Source organism: Pelophylax lessonae, assembly GCF_965119305.1.
Source record: "Pelophylax lessonae genome assembly, chromosome: 10".
In the NCBI taxonomy this organism is placed as follows: domain Eukaryota; kingdom Metazoa; phylum Chordata; class Amphibia; order Anura; family Ranidae; genus Pelophylax; species Pelophylax lessonae.
In genome coordinates, this window is record NC_138777.1 from 93,967,564 (window position 1) to 93,988,495 (window position 20,932).

Genomic DNA, 20,932 nt, shown 5'->3' on the forward strand with positions numbered 1-20,932 from the left:
ATCATAAGATTTCAAATGAGACCTGGTGCTGTCACTACTGTGTTTTTCACTCTTATCCCTTCTAGAAGCTCTGACATAAGTAAAGCCTTGCCCCTACCAAGATGGCCACCTCTGCACAGTGTAGAACAAGACATGGTAAGTTAGTAAGAAGGAAATATTACCTGCATGGAGAATATAAGCAGTACTAGTGACTCTTTGTCCTCTGCATGCCTATTTTTGGCACAGCCTCCAAAGCTCAGTTCTGCTTTTTGGAAAAAAAAAAAAAAACTAAAAAAAACGGACTTTCATGATTTTTGTAATCATTCATCCTGCGGGACCTTTGACAGCCTTCCACCATGGGGAACCTCTGTAAACGTCTCATGTACTAGCATGGGTGCATGTACTGCAGTGTGTAAATAATTTACATCTCTGGATGATATATTCTAGAGATAGGTTAACTGGAAATACACGGTGTGAACAATTATTAGGCAAGTGAGTATTTTGAATAAAAACCAATTCTTATGCATATTGTCCAACCCCAAGCTGTATAAACTTGAATGCTTATTGGATTGAAGCATATCAGGTGATGTGCATTTGTGTAATGAGGGAGGGTGTAGCTTAAGGAGATCAATACCCTATATCAAGGTGTGCATAAATTTTAGGCAGCTTCTTTTCCTTTAGGCAAAACGGGCCAAAAAATGTAATTTATTGTAAAAACTTACTGTAAAATCCTTTTCTCTGAAGTCTACGGACAGACGCAACTCTCCTTGCTTCATAACGATTGGGTGTGGAGAACTGGCAGGCGGATTATCTGAGTTGTCAGGTTCTAGATCAGGGGGAATGTTCCCTGCATCCAGAGATTTTTCATCTCCAGTGTGTACGGTGGGGTACTCCGGACATGGATCTGTTCACGTCTCGTCTGAACAAGAAGGTAGAAAGGTATGTGGCCAGGGTTCGAGACCCTCTGGCCGACGCCTCAGACGCATTGGTGGTCCCTGGGAACGATATTGGCCGATATATGCCTTTCCTCCGATTCAACTATTGCCGAGGTTCCTTCGCAGACTGGCGGTGGAATCTGTGTCAGTGATTCTGGTGGCACCAGACTGGAGTCACCGGTCTTGGTACGCAGACATGGTAAGGATGGTCATGGAGCCGCCCTGGCGGCTGCCTCTGAGATAAGATCTGCTGTCTCAGGGAACCATCTTCCATCCTGCTTTACGGTCGCTGGCTTTAACGGCATGGCTGTTGAAGGCCAGGTGTTAAAAGACAGGGGTCTTTCTGTCTCTGTGATTCTTACCCTGTTGAGGGCTGGGAAAGTGACTTCCAGAAAAATTTATCATCATACTTGGAAGATGTATATTGCCTGGTGTGAATCAAATAAGTTGCACCCTCGCTCATTCTCGGTGGCGAGAGTCTTGGCCTTCCTGCAGAAGGGGGTTGAACAAAGGTTGGCTTTGGGCACCATAAAAGGCCAAGTGTCAGCTTTGGCCATTTTTTTTTTTTAACGCCTGTTGGTGGCTAATCCTTTGATCCGTGCCTTTATTCAAGGGATGCGTCATTTGGCTCCTCCAAGAAGAGCCCCATTACCTCCGTGGGATCTGAACTTGGCTTTGTCTGTTCTTCAACAGCCTCCTTTTGAGAATATCAGGGACACTGCTCTGCCTCTGTTAACCCAGAAGATGGCCTTCTTGGTGGCTATTACTTCTGCTCGCAGAGTGTCTGAATTGGCGGTGCTTTCCTGTCGCTCGCCTTATCTGGTTATCCATAGAGATAAAGTGGCTCTTCAGACCTTTCCTCCTAAGGTGGCGTCTGATTTCCATCTCAATGAAGACATTGTGTTGCCTTCACTTTGTCCTAAGCCAAAGCACCCTAAGGAGTTGGCTCTGCATTCTCTGGATTTGGTTTCGGGCGATCAGGGTTTACCTGTCGGCCACAGAGTCTTTTAGGAATTCTGACTCTTTGGTTGTCCTTACTGAAGGATCTCCTAAGGGTTCGACTACGTCTGCTTCGACCATATCTCGGTGGATAAGGCATACGTTTACAAATTTTTTTAAGGTTGATCTAATAGCATCCTCGTATGCCTCCTTTGGCCGCAAAGTTTTGCAGGCTGCTGTTTAAAAGAGACCTGGTTTCTTTCTCTTTATAGGTTTTGACTTGTCTTGTGGGTAAGCTCCTGTTGGTACTGGTGAGCTTTTACTGCACAGTTGGCTACGTTTTTTTGGCCCTGGACTACTGTTAACAGTTTGGTTGCGTTCTTCCTACCCCTCGTGCCTATACTGCTTTGGGACGTCCCAATCGTTATGAAGAAAGGAGAGCTGCGTCTGTCAATGGACGATAGAAAAAATTTGATTTGATTTTGTAAGAACTTACCGTAAAATCCTTTTCGCTGAAGTAAATTGACAGAGGCAGCACCCCGCCCTCTATTATGGGGATGGTTGTGTTTTTCACTGCTTGCTACGAAACTGCTTTGTGAGCACTCTGTGCCCGGGGTTATGTCGTTAGGGACAGCCCCTATGGGCATGTCTGGTAAAACCTTTGGACTGCTTAGTTTACTCCTGATGAGGGCACATAACCCATAAGCTTCTTTTCCTTTAGGCAAACGGGCCAAAAAAGAGATTTAACTGACTCTGAAAAGTTAAAAATTGTAAAAAAAAGTCTTTCAGGAGGATGCAGCACTCATGCAATGGCTAACATATATGGGCGTGATCACAGAACCATCAAACGTTTTGTTGCAAATAGTCAACAGGGTAGCAAGAAACGCGTTGAGAAAAAAAGAAGCAAAATAATTGCCAAAGATTTGAGAAGGCTCAAACGTGAAGCTACCAGGAACCCATTCTCCTCCAGTGCTGTCATATTCCAGAACTGCAACCTGGAGTGCCCAAAAGTACAAGGTGTTTAGTGTTCAGAGACATGGCCAAAGTAAGGAAGGCTAAAACCTGACCACCACTGAACAAGACACAAGTTGAAATATCAAAACTGAACCAAGAATTATCTGAAGACAGATTTTTGAAAGGTTTTATTGACTGATGAGAGCGACTCTTGACGGACCAGATGGATGGGCTTGTGGCTGGATCAGTAACGTGCACAGAGCTCCACTTTGACTAAGAAGCCAGCAAGGTGGCGGTAGGGTACTGGTATGGGCTGGTATTAAAGAGGAGCTGGTTTAACCTTTTCGGGTTAAACCAGCTCATGAATGATGAACTCAAAATCAACTTCCAAACCTACTGCCAGTTTTTAGAAGAAACTTTCTTCAAGCGGTGGTACAGGAAAAAGTCTGTATCTTTCAAGCAGAACATGGTATTTATGTAGGACAATGCTCTATCACATGCATCAAAGTATTCCACTGTGTGGCTAGCCAGTAAAGGCCCTAAAGATGAAAGAATAATGACATTGCCCCCTTTCTGACCTAAACCCTATTGAGAACTTGTGGGCCCTTCTTAAACGGGAGATTTACGGGGAAGGAAAACAGTGCACATCTCTGAACAGTGTCTGGGAGGCTGTGGTTGCTGTTGCACAAAAAGCAGATTGTCAATAGATCAAGAAACTAACAGACTCCATGAATGGAAGACTTATGACTGTTACTGATAAGAAGGGGGGGTATATTGGTCACTGTTTTTTTTATTATTCTCACTTTAACAGATGAAAATAATCAAGTGAAACGGGAAAATTTCCGTTCATTTAGTTGCATTTCTAGTTCTACTTGCAGTACTAATTCTGCACACTAATAGTTGCCCAATAATTGTGCACACAAATATTATCCTAAGAAAGCCAAAACCTCACTTTTACTTTCTTAAATATTCAGGTTTAGGGTTCATTAACATTTTGTATTGACCAAGATCACTATAGTTGTTGATTAAAAGTAAACGTCAAAAATACAACTTGCCTAAAAATTGTGCACACCATGTAGTTTAGTCACCATCAAGACCAATTGTCAAACTGACTTGTTTTTGGGATATCACATAGAATTTGTTAAGGCCTGTTGTAAAAGAAAATGTACAGTATGCATGTTTAAATGGGTTATTTAAAATAAAGAAAAAAAAACATTTTGCTTGCCTGTCTTTTACTAGAAACACCCTGCACAGCGGGGCTGAATACAGGCAGAACAACTTAAAAGGAATGGATCAAATGGCAAATGGGTCTGCTGAAATGTGACTAGCTGAATGGCAACAGCTGTCAAACAAGCGTTCTAAAGCATGTAGCAACTGGGTGACAGGACAATCTGGAAAATCCCATTTCCCATACATTCATTTTCAAAATCCAATACCCAGGCAATAATTGCAATTTATTATGCAAAAAAAAAAAAAAAATTAAAATAAAAGAAAAAAAATTTCTATGGGACATAAACTTTTAGCTCATCTATGACATCCAAAGAGAACTTGAACCACCAAGCTGCCAACAACTGTCATGCCATTAACCCCTTCACTGGCATACTACCCATGGTGTACACTCAAGATATCCAGAAGACGATATAATACTGGATATTAAAATACAATTCACAGGTAATCATGTTCGTATCTGTAGAGCCATTTCTCCACAAATGGTGTAGTGTCTTCTAGTCTCTTCTAATGCTTATTCACCTGGGTTTTCTAGCACTTGGCTGGAGGAACAAAAGAACACTTTCAGGCCAAACCTTGACCTGTGATCCTGTAAAAAAAAAATATACATACAATATTAAGAGTGCATTTTTAAGAAAATCATACAAATTATTACACAAACACTAAAACCCAACATGTTTATATTGTTATTTTATATACACATACACATACACATATATATATATATATATATATATATATATATATATATATATATATATATATATATATATATATATATATATACACACACACACACACACACACACATACAGTATCTCACAAAAGTACACCCCTGACATTATTGTAAATATATTATATCTTTTCATGTGACACCACTGAAGAAATGACACTTTGCTACAATGTAAAGTAGTGAGTGTACAGCTTGTATAACAGTGTAAATTTGCTGTCCGCTCAAAATAACAACACAGCCAATAATGTCTAAACCGCTGGCAACAAAAGTGAGTACACCCCTAAGGGAAAATGTCCAAACTAAGGCCCAATTAGCCATGTTCCCTCCCTGGTGTCATGTGACTCATGTCTTGCAAGGTCTCAGGTGTGAATGGGGAGCCGGTGTGTTAAATTTGGTGTATCGCTCTCACTATCATACTGGTTACTGGAAGTTCAAAATGGCACCTCATGGCAAAGAACTCTGAGGATCTGAAAAAAAGAATTGTTGCTCTACATAAAGATGGCCTAGGCTAAAAGAAGATGGTCAAGACCCTGAAACTGAACTGCAGCACGGTAGACCATACAGTGGTATAACAGGACAGAATCCACTCAGAACAGGCCTCGCCATGGTCGACCAAAGAAGTTAAGTGCATGTACTCAGCGTCATATCCAGAGGTTGTATTTGGGAAATAGACTATGAGTGCTGCCAGCATTGCTGCAGAGGTTGAAGGGGTGGGGGGGTCAGCCTGTCAGTGCTCAGACCATACGCCACACACTGCATCAAATTGGTCTCCATGGCTGTCGTCCCAGAAGGAAGCCTCTTCTAAAGATGATGCACAAGAGAGCCTGCAAACAGTTTGCTAAAGACAAGAAGACTAAGGACATGGATTACTGGAAATAAAGAATAAAAAATAATTGAAGATAAACCTATTTGGTTCAGATGGTGTCAAGGGTGTGTGGCGGCAACCAGGTGAGGAGTAATAAGACAAGTATGTCTAGCCTACAGTCAAGCATGGTGGTGGGCGTGTCATGGTCTGGGGTGGCATGAGTGGGGAGCTACAGTTCATTGAGGAAACTAGGAATGCCAACATTTCCTGTGACATACTGAAGCAGAGCATGATTCCTCCCTTCGGAGACTGGGCCGCAGGGCAGTATTCCAACATGATAACAACCCCAAACACACCTCCAAGACTACCACTGCCTTGCTAAAGAAGCTGAGGGTAAAGGTGTTGGACTGGCCAAGCATGTTTCCAGACCTAAACCCTATTGAGCATCTGTGGGGCATCCTCAATCAGAAGGTTGAGGAGCGCAAGGTCTCTAACATCCACCAGCTCCATGATGCCGTCATGGAGGAGTGGAAGAGGACTCCAGTGGCAACCTGTGAAGCTCTGGTGAACTCCATGCCCAAGAAGGTTAAGGCAGTGCTGGAAAATAATGGTGGCCACACAAATTATTGACACTTTGGGCCCAATTTGGACATTTTGACTTATGGGTGAACTCACTTTTGTTGCCAGGGGTTTAGACATTAATGGCTGTGTGTTGAGTTATTTTGAGGGGACAGCAAAGTTACATTGTTATGCAAGCTGTACACTCACTACTTTACATTGTAGCAAAGTGCCATTTCTTCAGTGTTGTCACATGAAAATGTCGGGGTTATTGGGGGTTGATTAAAATAATAATAGGTAAAAGGAAAAATGATTTTAAAAGCCATGTATATTTCGTATTATGCATAAGAGATTCTGAATGGCTTCCATCTTGTTTTTAAAGGTCAAACAAAGTTCATATATACTTGTTAAACAAAATGTCTCTTACAAGCTTACAAGAGAGCATAGAATTTCAACAATAGGGTCCTATACTTTCAGCAGACATTTCTATTTTCTTTTGCCATAAATAAGCTTATACATTGACATCTCTATCAGATAACAGATGTTAAGGGGATGGTAGTGTCAGTCTGTCTATAAGTATTTAACAATAGACAATGGCTCAGTGTTTTTCATCAGACATATAAAATATAAATGTTAAAGGTACATTATTATATGTGAGAAGATATTAGCCATAATTATGTCATTATATTATGTAAGGCATATACATATATATTTAGGAATGTTATATCACATTTTGGGTTTATATTCTCATAGTAATAATCTTACTTAGAATTCTTTTTCTAATAAGTGTAAGGACATATGTATCTCGTCACTAGTTACCTCATTTCAGAGAAGTCTAGTCTAAGTGCTCAAGGTGTTGTATGCTAGTATGCTATGTGTCAAGGCACCCACCATTCAGTTATGTGGAGCAATGGGAAACATTCTGTAGGATTGCTGGGAGGTGGATTGCAAAACTCTGAAGCACACTAGGACTAAACACCACATGATTTTTTAATAGACAAAGTATTATGAGGGACAGTCCAGCAAGGTGAGCAAGGCAACATGAAGGTGCATACAAAAGCAAAGTATGGGTATATATATGACCACAAAGGGAGACTCTTGCAAGCATACCCAGGGTGAATGACATGTAGACCCAACATTTCATATTCCTGATGATATGTGCCTGCTGTACCATGTACTTGTATATATAAAAAAAAAAAAAAGTCTCCTGTTCTCTTTGTATTGCTTCCATTGTGTGAAATACCTGTTGTTCATTCCAGTCCCTCTGCTTTCCTATTAAAAACGGATCACATTCGGCAGGAGAGCACAGCGTGGTCAGTTTTCTGGCTATACTGAGAACTAAGCATGCTCTCCTCCAATGATCAGACTTGTCCTGACACACACCCCCTGCACAGCCATTCACTGGGAAGTTCAGTGTTCTGATGTTTCGCCTTCTTCCAGCTCTAATGCAGCTGAAAACAGAGGGAATGGAATCACTTTTAAAAAAAAAAAGTGGAAAAAAAGAATTTCTAATATTTTTTTTTGTTCATCTATACACAAATGTTTTGCCTTTCTACTCCATTTTAAACTGTATGGGTTGTTTAAGGCTCCGTTGACATCTAGGCATTGCGATTTTTACAGGCGTTTCGAGTGGACAAGTGACCAATGAAAAGCAGTAAAACACCTGTAATCTGCCAAAAAATAAGCTCATGTGCTTTTTGAGCGACGGGTGATTTGCTTAAGGCAACAGAACGCTTAGATGTGAACCCGAGCTAATAAAATGAATGGGAGTGGTCTTGTTGGTCGTTTTTAGAGCTGCGGCTTAGAGCAGAAAATCGCCCAGAAACATCTAGATAATGGAGCCTGACAAGGTGAGGATTTACAATCACTTTAAAGTAAACAAATTTGGGAAATACAAACACAGCATACATGGACAACAGCAATAAACAGAGGTTACCATTAAACGGCATCCAAAATTATTGGTAGAACCTAAGCTAGAGGCAAATGATTCTAAATCCCAATCTTCACTTTAACCACTTAAGGAGCTCCAGGTGGGTTACCCCTCTTCATGACTTAAGCACTTTTTGCTATTCAGCACTGTGCTACTTTAACTAGCAACTAAATAATGCAACACTGTATGCAAATTTAAATTTTTTAAATCTTTTCCCACACAAATTGAGTTTTTTTTTTTTGGGTGGTATTTGATCATCACTGGGTTTTTTCGCAATCTAAACCGAAAAAAGACTGACAATTTTGGCAACAATCTACTTTCGGTTATAAAATATATTCAATTAAAAAAAAAAAGGGATTTTTGATTTACCGTAAAATCCATTTCTCTGATGTTCATTGACGGACACGGCTCCTGATTCTTCTTAACTATTGGATTAATCTGCCCCCTACAGGAGTAGGACACTAGGGCAGAAAAACGCAGGACTACGCCTACGGGCAGTCCCAGGGGGTATACACCCACTCTCAGCTATAGGCACTCAGTATTGTTACAAGCAGTGTCAGAAGAAAGCCAACTCCACAGAGGGGTGGGTGCGGTGTCCGTCAATGGACATCAGAAAAATGGATTTACAGAAAAATGGATTTTACGGCAAGTCAAAAATCCCATTTTCTTTTTCATTTAAAGGAACACAGCTCCAGCTTCTAAATAGTTGGGACGTCCCAAAGCAGTGTTAAACATGAGGGGTGGGAAAAACATCAGAAAAAAAATTCTCAAGGTCAAACATAGCCAATCAGGTAACAGAGCTCCATCATACACTGGAGCTCACCAGAAAAAAAAAAAATACACCCTCAAAAGAGGACCAGGTCCTCTAAAAAGCAGCCTGCAAAACCTTGCGGCCAAAAGAAGCATCCGCAGATGCCAACACATCCACTTTATAAAAACTTTGTAAAAGCTTGCACCGATGACCGAGTGGCCACCTTGCAAACCTGCGTCACTGACACATGACGGAAAGCCCAGGAGGCACTAGGCACCCTAATAGTGTGCTCCTTGACAGGGAAAGGAGGAACCTGACTCTTGATGTTATAGGCCTGAACCACGGTCTGTTTGATCCATGTGGAAATGGTTGCAGAGGAAGCGGACAACCTTTTGGGAGGTTCGTCCGTAAGCACACTAGAGAGTCTGACTTCCTAAAAGACTCCGTAGCTGTCAGGTACACCCCAATTGCCCAGACCACATCCAAGGCATGCAAGACAATTTCCTTCAGATGTTTAGGCCTGGGACACAGGGGAGGCAACACAATGTCTTCAGTCAAATGAAAGTCAGAGGCCATCTTAGGAAGGAATGACGGACAGGGGTAAAGCACCACCTTATGGTTGTGAATCACTAGAAGGTGGACGACAGGATAACGCCACCAGTTCTGACACCCTGTGCGCAGAGCTGAACGCCACCAAAAAAGGCCACCTTATGGGACAGTGAAAGCAGGAAACGCTCCGGATTATTTTCAAAGGGAGGCTTCTGTAGAGCTGAAAGGACCAAATTAAGATCCCAGTGCGGCAATGGAGCCCGCACTGAAGGAACCAAATGTCGGACACCCTTTAGAAAGCTACGCACCAGGGAGTTGTGTGCGTAAAAACTGCCAAAGCCAATACCCGACGCTTGATGGTACTCAAGGCCATTTTCTGTTCAACCCCCCCCCCCCCCCCCAATTGAAGGAAGTTAGGATTCGAACCGAGAAGGAATGAGGATGAATCCCAAGAGACTCACACCACGCAATGTACGTCCTCCACGTACAACAGTAGATCTTCCTTGAAGTAGATTTCCTAGCTTTCAACAGTGTAGGAATCACCCACTCAGAAAAACCTCTATCCTTCAGCACCTGGTGTTCAACAGGCCATCAAAGCCAGTGACTAAAGCACGATGGAAGATTGGTCTTTGGGACAGCAGATCTTCCCTGTGAGGAAGTCCCCAAGGAGCATCGGCGACCAGCTGTATCAGATCGGCGTACCAAGACCGGTGAGGCCAGTCTGGAGCCACTAGAAAGACCAGAATTCTTTCTGCCTCGATCCTGCACAGTCGTGGCAGGAGTTTGAGAGGGCTGGAACAAATTGGCAGCCCACCTTAGAATGACGGCTACTTACAGAGCCCCCAGGACACTTATTGTGCCCCCTTGGTGATTGACAGACTGAGTTCCAGTACATTAAATTGGCAGTCTGGACTCTGCCAAAGTCCAGACCCTCTGAGCACATCTGTGCGGAGGACGCCTCCTCACCCAGACAGGCTGGCATCCATGGCGACAACCGTTCAGTACAGGGGGAGAAGGATTTTCCCTGTCGAAGTGCCGGAGGATGAAGCCACCTCTAGAGACCGTGGATCCTTTTACCATTTTACCAGAATACATTTTGCAGACATCTTGTGTGGAACTGTGCAAACAGACACCATCAGGCCCAGCATGTGCATGCAAGCCCAGAGGGATAAGCGTCTGCTGAACAGCAGAAGCTGAATTGTCTCCTGCAATGTCTGGAGTTCTTCCAAAAGGAAGAAACAATCTGGCTGAGGCCGAGTCCAGAATCAGACCCAGGTAGTCCAGTTTTTAAGGACAGAACCAAAGCAGACTTCTGAAGGTTCATAATCCAACCGAACTCCCTCAGAGTACGCAGAGGAATCTCTAAAATGTCCATCAGAGCAGTCGGAGACTCCACTCGTAGAAGATGATCACCCAGCTACCCCAGTACCACGATCTCCCGCTGAATAAAAATGCCAGCACAAGGGTCAACACTTTTGTGAAAACCCAAGAAGCGGAGGCGAGACCAAAAAGGTCAACGCCACAAACTGATACTGCTTCTCGCCCACGACAAAACAGGGGAAGCACTGTTGACCGGCACATATTAGAATGTGCGGGTAGGTGTCCTTGATGCTGATAGAAGCGAGAAGAAAACCCCCTGATGTAGGGACACCACTACCGTGCGAATGGACTTCATGCGGAACTCTTAAGTACCCCAACCAAGCAGTTTAGTGCCATGAGGTCCAGAATTGGACGTACCTTGCATTCCTTTCTGGGCACTGTAAAGAGGTTTGAGTAAAAATCCCTGAAAAAGTTTTGGAAGTCGGGACCGGAAAAAATCACCCCTTAAAGTAACAGTCTTGCACTGCTACTGCAGCCGATCAGACCGAGGTTGGTCCGATCGGCTGCTACTCTGGCTGCTGGTGGCAGGTAGATAAAGGGGCAAAACTAGAAGTGATGAATACTAGCAGCTCCCGGTTTTCGGGGTTACAGAGAGAGGGAACTGACGTCAGTTCCTCTCTCTATGTACCAGGCATTCATCGCTGCTGGACGCATAGCTCGCAGCCTCCGTGATAAGGCCAAGAGAGGCGGGGTGGGACCCCTTTCCTCCACTGGTAGAAGTGATTGAGTGGCTAATTAGCCACACAGATCCCTTCTGCCTTGTAGCGAATCACCGGCTGCAAACAATGATACCTGGATGATGCTTGTAGGTACAGCAAGCATCCCGGTATAACCACTGAAACCCAAGGACGTACAGGTACATCCTTGGGTGGCAAGTGGCTTAAATCGTCTCATTGTTACCACTGTATTGATTAGTTCAAGCTGTATTAACTGAATATGTGAAAGAAAATAGAACACAATCTGCAGGCTGCATTAACAAACTATGGCCCTAGAATGTTTTGCTCTTACTCTGACATTTGCGATGATGCCTTATACATGTGGTGCAATGAATGTTTACATACATATACTCTCCCCACACTGCTTTTTATATAGGGTGTGTGCAGGGGCGATGGGGGTGCTTTACATTTTTTTTTTAAGATTCTTCTTTTTTTTTAACTTTATTGCTATCAAAAATGGGCTAACAAGCCCCATATGTGATAGCTCAGGCAGGTGACAGGTAGTCTGAGACATTGGGGCTCTCCCGGTGGAATAGGAGAGTCTGGGAACCACCACAGCTGTCGATAGAGAAGTGGTTGAAGCACCAATAGACTCTGGAAGGTGTAGGGATGAACATCCCTTGTGATAGCAATAAAGTAAATAAAAAAAAATTGTTATAATAAAGTAAAAATTTTGTACAAAAAGTGAAAAAAAAAAAGTTGTATAAAATCATTTTAAAAAAAATTGAAAGCGCTCTGTCCCATCAAGCTTGCGCGCAAATGCGAACGCATACATTACTTCCACATCCATATGTAAACAGCAATTGCGCCACACGCGAGGTATTTTTGCAAAAGTCAGATCAAGAGCAATAATTGTAGCACCAGACCTCCTGTGCCACTGTAAACTGGTAACCTGTAAAGGCACTTAAAGTGTCGCCTATGGAGAATTTTAAGCACCATAGTTCGCCACCATACCACGGGCAGACACAATTTCAAAGCATAACATCTTAGGTATCTATTTATTATTTACTCGGTGTAACATCTTTCACTTTATGTTAAGAGAAAAAAAATGTTCCCAAAGGAATGGCGTTTGAAAATATTATTATATTAATATATATTTGTTATATATATATATATATATATATATATATATATATATATATATATATATATATATATATATATATATATATATATATATATATATGTTTGGGGTTCCAAGTAATTTTCTAGCAAAAAAAAAAAAATTAGATTTTTACATGTAGGGGCAGAGTCAGAAAAGGGAATGGGAAGGAGGTGGTTAAACAAAGGCAGCTACAAAGCAGGTGATTTGCAAAGCTACACATGGTGCTTTGCAAATCTTTGCTATGTTATGTATTTGTATGCTTATTTTTAAACAAATATTGTGCGTAAAAAAAAAAAAAAAAAAGCCCCACATTTCAAAACTTGTGCTCCCCAATAATACATTAAATGTTCCCCATCATGGGATTAAATGAAGACCTTTGGCAAAGTTTAACCTTTAGCAGGTACCCAGGGGTATGAATCAAAGAACATATTAATTTAAAGAGTCATGATTCAGATTCTTTGCACATCTGGGAAAAAAAAAAAAAAAAAAAAGACTAATTTTTAAGACTGCACATAATTATTTCTGGAAAATAAATATTTGTAATCTGTAACTCTTCTTACCATGGTCAGGATACAACACACTTGCAATTCAAACACCCCTTCTCACTTTCATCAGGAGGATTCAGCTTCCGCAGCTTATGCTGTCGTATCTCCCTCACTAATGTGTAAAAAGCGTCTTCCACTCCCTGATGAAAATAAAGCAACAATGTTTATCAGTTAAAAAAAAAAAACAAAAAAAAAAAAAAACAATCAGTTTTGATTTGCATATCTGTTCTAGGAAAATACTGAAGCCAGTGGAGTAAACAGCTAGCAAATCAGTCTTAAAGCTAGGATTTTTTTACTGACTGTAGAATTCTTTCCTTGGAGACAATTGAGGGATGCAGAAAGTCATACACTGTTGGGTTACACTGCTACCTACATCAGGATTGAGCACTGTGAAATTCTGCCACTAGCCCAGGATAACCATTCCTTCTACCAGCAGGCCACAATTTGTAGCAAGCATTACCAGGAGTAGGATCATAAACACTTAGGGTTGGGACCTGTGTCCCTCAATAGATGCCTAAAAAAAATGTTGACAGTAAGTATACAAATCTATTCTTTATCTACTGGGATACAGGGATGTTTATATTGTCAGGACGTTGAAAGGCAGTCCAACTGTGGTGGGCAACAGCAAACAATTGCCAACAGGTTTAACCTGAACAAAAGTGGAGACTGCTGAAGGACCAACATCTTAGGCTGGTGCTGTAAGAGGTTGAGAACCCACCTAGTAGAAAGGGGGAAGACCTACAGTAGGTGGCAAGTACATGGGAAATACCTTGATGCAAGAAGATTGAGAATATATTGATGTACATTATACACATATTGAATGCAGCATTAAAACACCATACATCATACATAAATAAGTTAAAGGAAAAATCTTAATAGAAATAGTGCAGTTATCTGTGTCCATAAATAATTATCTGTGTAATGCAATATAACTGTGAATCCATGGATCGAATGTTTTCAAGTGTTCAATCAAGAGGACCCCTTAGGAACTCTGCAGTGACACAAAAAAATGTACATTCTAACCATCTTCCAGAGTGTTCAGTTTCCAGATTAAGGTCAACCATACACGGTTCAAATCTCGGCAAGTTCAGCAGGAACCGACTGAGATTCAAACCGTTAATAGGCAGGCAGAATGTACAAAAGTTAATTGATCAAACAACTTGGGTACAAAACCAGCCTGCCGGATACTCTTGCGATTATCGGTAGGGGCTGCTGTAGATGCTAGCAATAATTACGGTCTTCTCCGTCACTGCTCCCCCCATTGGGAGAAGACATTTGATGATTCCCCTGTCAACACTGTGTTAATGGGGGAATCGTGCGCAATTCACAGCGTGTATAACCTGCCAGTTGAACCGCTGGTCCATAAGAAACTCCCACATGTAATTCGCTCTGTAGATACTGACTCAGTAGGTCGTAGAATTACACTCCACCTTACAATGGCCTCTCTTCACATCACCATCTCTAATGTATATGCCCCCAACTCCCGGCGCCAGGCCTTTTATTCTGGATTTTAACACTTGGGCCCTACAAATTCCCGAACATCTCCACCTTATAGGTGGGGACTTTAATGCAGTTATGCACACGACCAAAGACTGTGGCTCATCTTTCCGTCAATGTTTCCAACTAAATGAATCTCCCACTTAGCTTGCTCAGTCCATCTCTTCGCTCCATCTCACAGACGTTTGGCGAGTTAACCAACATACAGATAGGGATTTCACTTTCTTCTCACGCCCACATTTATCACATTTAGCTCCCCAGGTCTACTACCGCTTAGATCTCATCCCACCATTGCGGACATGGTGATCTCTGATCATTCCCCCGTTTTCGTCCAAATCTCAGGATTCCTCTCCCCGCGAGATAAAGACTCCTGGTGCTTCCCCTCCTCTCTTACCAAGAATGAAGACTTCAAAATATATATGGGTTCACATATATGGGTTCTCTCTACCCCTCACAGGGGAGATCACTGACTCACCCTCTGAGATAAGCACCCTCCTCACTAACCACTACACAGCCCTTTACTCTGATGATTCAATAGATATAGAAGCAGCGCCGAAACTCCTTGAGGGAATAGAGCTGCCTACACTCTTGCATGACCATTTGGAAGCGCTAAATGCTTCCATGTCCCTATCTGATGTTCAATCCACTATCAACTCCCTTGCCTCAGGAAAAGCCCCTGGCCCAGATGGATATTCCACTGGATTTTACAAATTACCCTCTGCTTTCCTCCCCGACACTCTGCCGAGTTTATCAACACGTGTGCACTGGGGCTTCGTATTTGCCAACGGGTTCCCAGGCCCACGTCAAGCTCATCACTAAAAAAAGGTAAATATCCTCTACTTCCAGGCTTGTACAGACCCATCTCCTTAACCACTTGCCTACAGTGCACTTTCACCCCCTTTCACCCCACTTTCACCCCCTTCCTGCCCAGACCGATTTTTAGCTTTCAGCGCTCTCACATTTTGACTGAGAATTACTCAGTCATGCAACACTGTACCCATACAAAAATTGTGTCCTTTTTTTCACACAAATAGAGCTTTCTTTTGATGGTATTTGATCAATACTGGGTTTTTTATTTTTTGTGCTATAAATAAAAAAAGAGTGAAAATATCGTGAAAAAACACATTTTCTTTGTTTCTGTCATAAAATTTTGCAAATTAGTCATTTTTCTTCACAAATTTTGACCAAAATTTATACTGCTACTTATCTTTGGTAAAAATAACCCAAGTAAGTGTATATTATTTGGTCTTTGTGAAAGTTATAGAGTCCACAAGCTATGGTGCGAATCATTGAAAATTGATCACACTTGATCACACCTGATGTACTGAAGGCCTATCTCATTTCTTTAGACACTAAAAAGTCAGGAAAGTACAAATACCCCCCAAATTACCCCTTTTTGGAAAGTAGACATTCCAAGGTATTTAATAAGGGGCATGGTGAGTTTTTTGAAGTTGTAATTTTTTCCCACAATGCTTTGCAAAATGAAGATTTTTTTTTTTACAAATTGCCGTATTAACAGGTTATTTCTCTCACACAGCACATGTATACTTGCAACTACACCCCAAAACACATTCTACTACTCCTCCTGAGTATGGCGATACCACATGTGTGAGACTTTTTCACAGCCTGGCCACATACAGAGGCCTAACATCCAAGTAGCAGCGTCCGGCATTCTAGGAGCACAAATTACACATATAATTTCCTGACAACCTATCGCACTTTTGAAGGCCCTGGAGCACCAGGACAATGGAAACCCCCATAAAATTACCCCATTTTGGAAAGCAAACAGCCCAACATATAATTTTTGAGGCATAATGAGTCTTTTGAACTTGTCATTTTTTTCCACAAGTTTTTGGAAAATGTGGAAAGAAAATGAAAACACATTTTTTTTACACAAAGCTGTCCATTTATGCAATATTTCTAACACATAGCATGTACATAGCAAAAATTGCACCCCAAAATACATTCTGCTATTCCTCCTGAGTATGGCGATACCACATGTGTAACACTTTTTCACAGCCTGGCCACATACATAGGCCTAACATCCAAGTAGCGCTTTACACAAAGTTTTCCATTTATCCACTTTAAGACTGGGCCTATTTTTGACACTTGGTGTTTACAAGCTAAAATCATTTTTTTTGCTAGAAAACTACTTGGAACCCCCAAACATTATATATTTTTTTTTAGCAGAGACCCTAGAGAATAAAATGGAGATCATTGCAATATTTTTTTATCACACCATATTTGCGCAGCAGTCTTCCAAATGCGATTTTTTTGAAAAAAATTCACTTTTTTGAACTAAAAAATAAGAAAACAGTAAATTTAGCCCAATTGTTTTACATAATGTGAAAGATAATGTTACGCCGAGTAATTAGATACCCAACATGTCATGCTTCAAAATTGCGCATGCTCACAGAATGGCGCCAAACATTGGTACTTAAAAATCCCCATAGGCAACATTTTAAAAATTTCTGCAGGTTACTAGCTTAGAGTTACAGAGAAGGTCTAGGGCTCAAATTATTGCTCTCACTCTAACGATCGCGGCGATACCTCACATGTATGGTTTGAACACCGTTTACATATGTGGGCGGGACTTGCGTATGCGTTTGCTTCTGCGCGCGAGCTAACGGGGACAGGGTGCTTTAATTTTTTTATTTTCCTATTTATTTTATTTATTATTTTTTTATTTTTACACAGTTTAAAAAAAAAAAGTTTTGATCATTTTTTTTCCTATTAGAAGGAATGTAAACATCCCTTGTAATAGAAATAGGCGTGACAGGTCCTCTTTATTGAGAGATCTGGGGTCAAAAAGACCTCACACCTCACAACTACACTAAAAAAGAAAAAAAAAAATTGTTGAAAGAGGAAAAAAAAAAAAAAGCGGCCCTTTAAACCGGTTGCTAGGCAACGTCTTGACGTAGCTCCGGTCCTCCAAGACCATAGAGTCGAGTGAGGGCCATCTTGCCCTCACTCGACTTCCTGTCTCTGAGGATCCGGGACCGGATAGTTTTCCCCACTGGCGGCGGGTCCGGTAAGCTGGGAAAACGTCTGGGACGCGGCAGGAGGGGCACCTCTTCCCCTGCACCGTAAGGGTAATTCCGCGGCGAATCCGCCACTGGGACCACCCTTATCTGAAAGCCGACCGCCCGCCGTTTCAAAAAATACCGGGGTTATGGGGGCTATCTGCTGCCATAACCCCAGTATTTAGCTTTTAATGGCCGACGCATATAGTCGTTAGGCGGTCAGTAAGTGATTGCATGTATATGGCAAACAGGTGACGATGACTGATGGGGTGACAGGTGACAATGACTGATGGGGTGACAGGTGACAATGACTGATGGGGTGACAGGTGACAATGACTGATGGGGCGACAGGTGACAATGACTGATGGGGCGACAGGTGACAATGACTGATGGGGTGACAGGTGACAATGACTGATGGGGTGACAGGTGACAATGACTGATGGGGTGACAGGTGACAATGACTGATGGGGTGACAGGTGACAATGACTGATGGGGTGACAGGTGACAATGACTGATGGGGTGACAGGTGACAATGACTGATGGGGTGACAGGTGACAATGACTGATGGGGTGACAGGTGACAATGACTGATGGGGTGACAGGTGACAATGACTGATGAGGTGACAGGTGACAATGACTGATGGGGTGACAGGTGACGATGATTGATGAGGTGACAGGTGACGATGATTGATGAGGTGACAAGTGACGATGATTGATGGGGTGACAGATGACAATCACTGACGGGGTGACATGTGACGGTGATTGATGGGGTGACAAGTGACGATCACTGATGGGGTGTCAAGTGACAATGATTGATAGGGTGACAGATGACGATGATTGATGGGGTGACAGGTGATGGTCACTGATGGGTGACAGGCGATGGTGCACGGCGGTACTGATGGCAGTCTCTGGTGACCGGTGAACTTTAGGCTACGTTCACATGTGAGCGTAGCGATCGCGGGCTGAATCACTGCGATTCCGCCCGCGATCCAGAAATCATTGCAAATCGCGGGGCGCCTGTGCGTTGCCCGTGATTTGCAATAGCACCCCAAACGCTGTGCGATGTTGCTGCAATTTCCGCCTGCCGAATCGGGGTAACATCACGCAAACAACGCATGACGCCCCAAAGAAACTCTTGTACCTTTTTTGGGCGTCATGCGTTGTTTGCGCGATGTTACCGCGATTCGGCAGGCGGAAATGGCGGCAACATCGCACAGCGTTTGGGGTGCTATTGCAAATCACGGGCAACGCACAGGCGTCCCGCGATTTGCAATGATTTCCGGATCGCGGGCAGAATCGCGGTGATTCTGCCCGCGATCGCTGCGCTCACATGTAAACGTTATGGGTGTCAATTTCTGGGCACTGATGAGGTGACTGTTGGGTGACAGGTGACATTGGGGGGGGGGCTGAGGACTGTGTGGGGGGACCTTTATTTCTGTGCTTTTACTTTTTACAGGTGTACAGAGCAGTAACTCACTATTTCTAGCTCTTCTCCCCTCATACTGGAAACTGTATGAGGAGAGAAGAGCTAGTAACAGTCAGTTACTGCTCTTTGTTTACATTTTGTGATCAGCTGTGAATGGATTCACAGCCGATCACATAGTAAACAGTCACTGTCAGTGACTGTTTACTACCGCCGGTGACAGCTGTGTTCCTACGGAACACAGTGCCACCGACATGACCGCGCTGCGCGCTCCCGATCGCGCATGCGCGGTCATCTTGTGGGCGCCTTCGTTGTGATCGGCTGTGTCATTGGAACACAGCCGATCACGTGGGAAACAACCACGCCCATTGGCTGTTTCCCCCCTGCCGGTGACGGGGGGTGTCCCGGGGACACCCCGACACCGGCATTGCAGGGCGGCGCGCACGCGATCGCGCGCCTGCCCTGCTTAAAGTGCCGCCGTCATATGACGGCGACCCAGGATAATGGTCGCTCCGCCGTCATATGACGGCGGGCGGCAAGCGGTTAATAAATGTAGATGCGAAAATCCTCTCCAAAATCATTGCTTCGCGTCTAGCCATTCTTCTCCCATCTCTTTTACATCGGGCCCAATCTGGTTTTGTGCAGGGACACTGCCACGCTTAACCTACGTAAAGTCCTAATAGCTCTTGAATATGCCAGGGCCCACCACGAATGCGAAGAAGCCATCATTTCCCTCGACGCTGAGAAGGCGTTTGATAACATCAGCTTCTCTTGGCTGTTCATGGTCATGAGCCCTGGGTTTGTCTGGACCCATATTACAATTTTTATAAAAAATGTATTCTGCCCCCACGGCACGCATCGTCATGCTCTCATTTGTTTCACCCAACATTCCGCTCACTAAAGTCACTAGTCAAGGATGTCCCCTCTCCCGTTCAACATAGCCATAGAACCACTCTCCAGACTCCTTAATTTGACATAGAAATTAGCGGTATACCAATAGCCGATCAGGTCTTATAATCGGCACTCTTTGCGGATGACATCTTACCCTTTTCCATTGCACTGTCCTCGGATATTACGCTCCTCAGGGAATTGTTCTCAACCTTTTGAAAATGTACTGGACTGCGCATCAATTTTTGACGAGTGACATTTTGGCCTTCAACCCACGGCTGGCTAGACACTGGTTGGATTCCTCGCCATTTTTGGTGGCAAGTCACTACATTACTTATTTGGGCATCAAAATAGGCAGAGACCCCTCCTCGCTGTATTTCCTCAACTATCCTCGGGTTATAGTTATAATTGTGCAGGGGCTGGAAGCCTGGGTGCCTGGGTGAACCTGCCCCTCTCCCTGTTCAGGAGATGTAATTCATTCAAAATGGTCTCTTCTCCCAGACTACTATACCCTCTACAGATGCTCCCATTATTATTAAAACACACTGACATGCAAAAAAATGTATATGGTAGGTAAAGAGACCACGTATTTCGCTCCAAAAACTCTATCCCCCGAAGGGCGATGGGGGGGGGGGGGGGGGGGCTTGTTGGGCTGTCAGGTCTACCCAATATTAGACTATACAACCTTTTCTGCCTATTGCGATAAGGTATTGACTGGTTAGCCGGGAAATCCTGGTACTCCCAACTATGACCTAGAAGCTGCTAGTCACTCCTTTCAACCTTCAGGCAATTCTCCACTCCAGACTTTACGCTTTACCACAGACCCGGAGATCTAACTCACTAATCAGAGACTCGATTAACGCTTGGAGAGAGGGGAGGAAACTTTTAGATCTTCCCTTTGCCATTTCTAGCCATCTGCCTACAACCGGAAACCCGATGTTCCTTCCCTCTACGGACTGCAAAATTTTTAACTTATGGGCGTCACTAGGTTTAAAG

The 20,932-nt window shown here is 43.1% G+C and overlaps 1 protein-coding gene across 1 annotated transcript in view; it reads right to left on the reverse strand.

Annotated features, from left to right (window-relative positions):
• Positions 1-4,343: 4,343 nt before the first annotated feature.
• The window catches only part of HRAS (HRas proto-oncogene, GTPase), a 196,332-nt gene continuing 179,743 nt past the window's right edge, over positions 4,344-20,932 (reverse strand). The window contains exons 6-7 of the mRNA XM_082270626.1: positions 13,122-13,246; positions 4,344-4,623 (exon numbers count right to left, since the gene is read on the reverse strand). Coding sequence (XP_082126752.1) covers positions 13,127-13,246 — 120 coding nt within the window. The 3' untranslated portion in view covers positions 4,344-4,623; positions 13,122-13,126. The remainder of the gene's footprint in view (positions 4,624-13,121; positions 13,247-20,932) is intronic.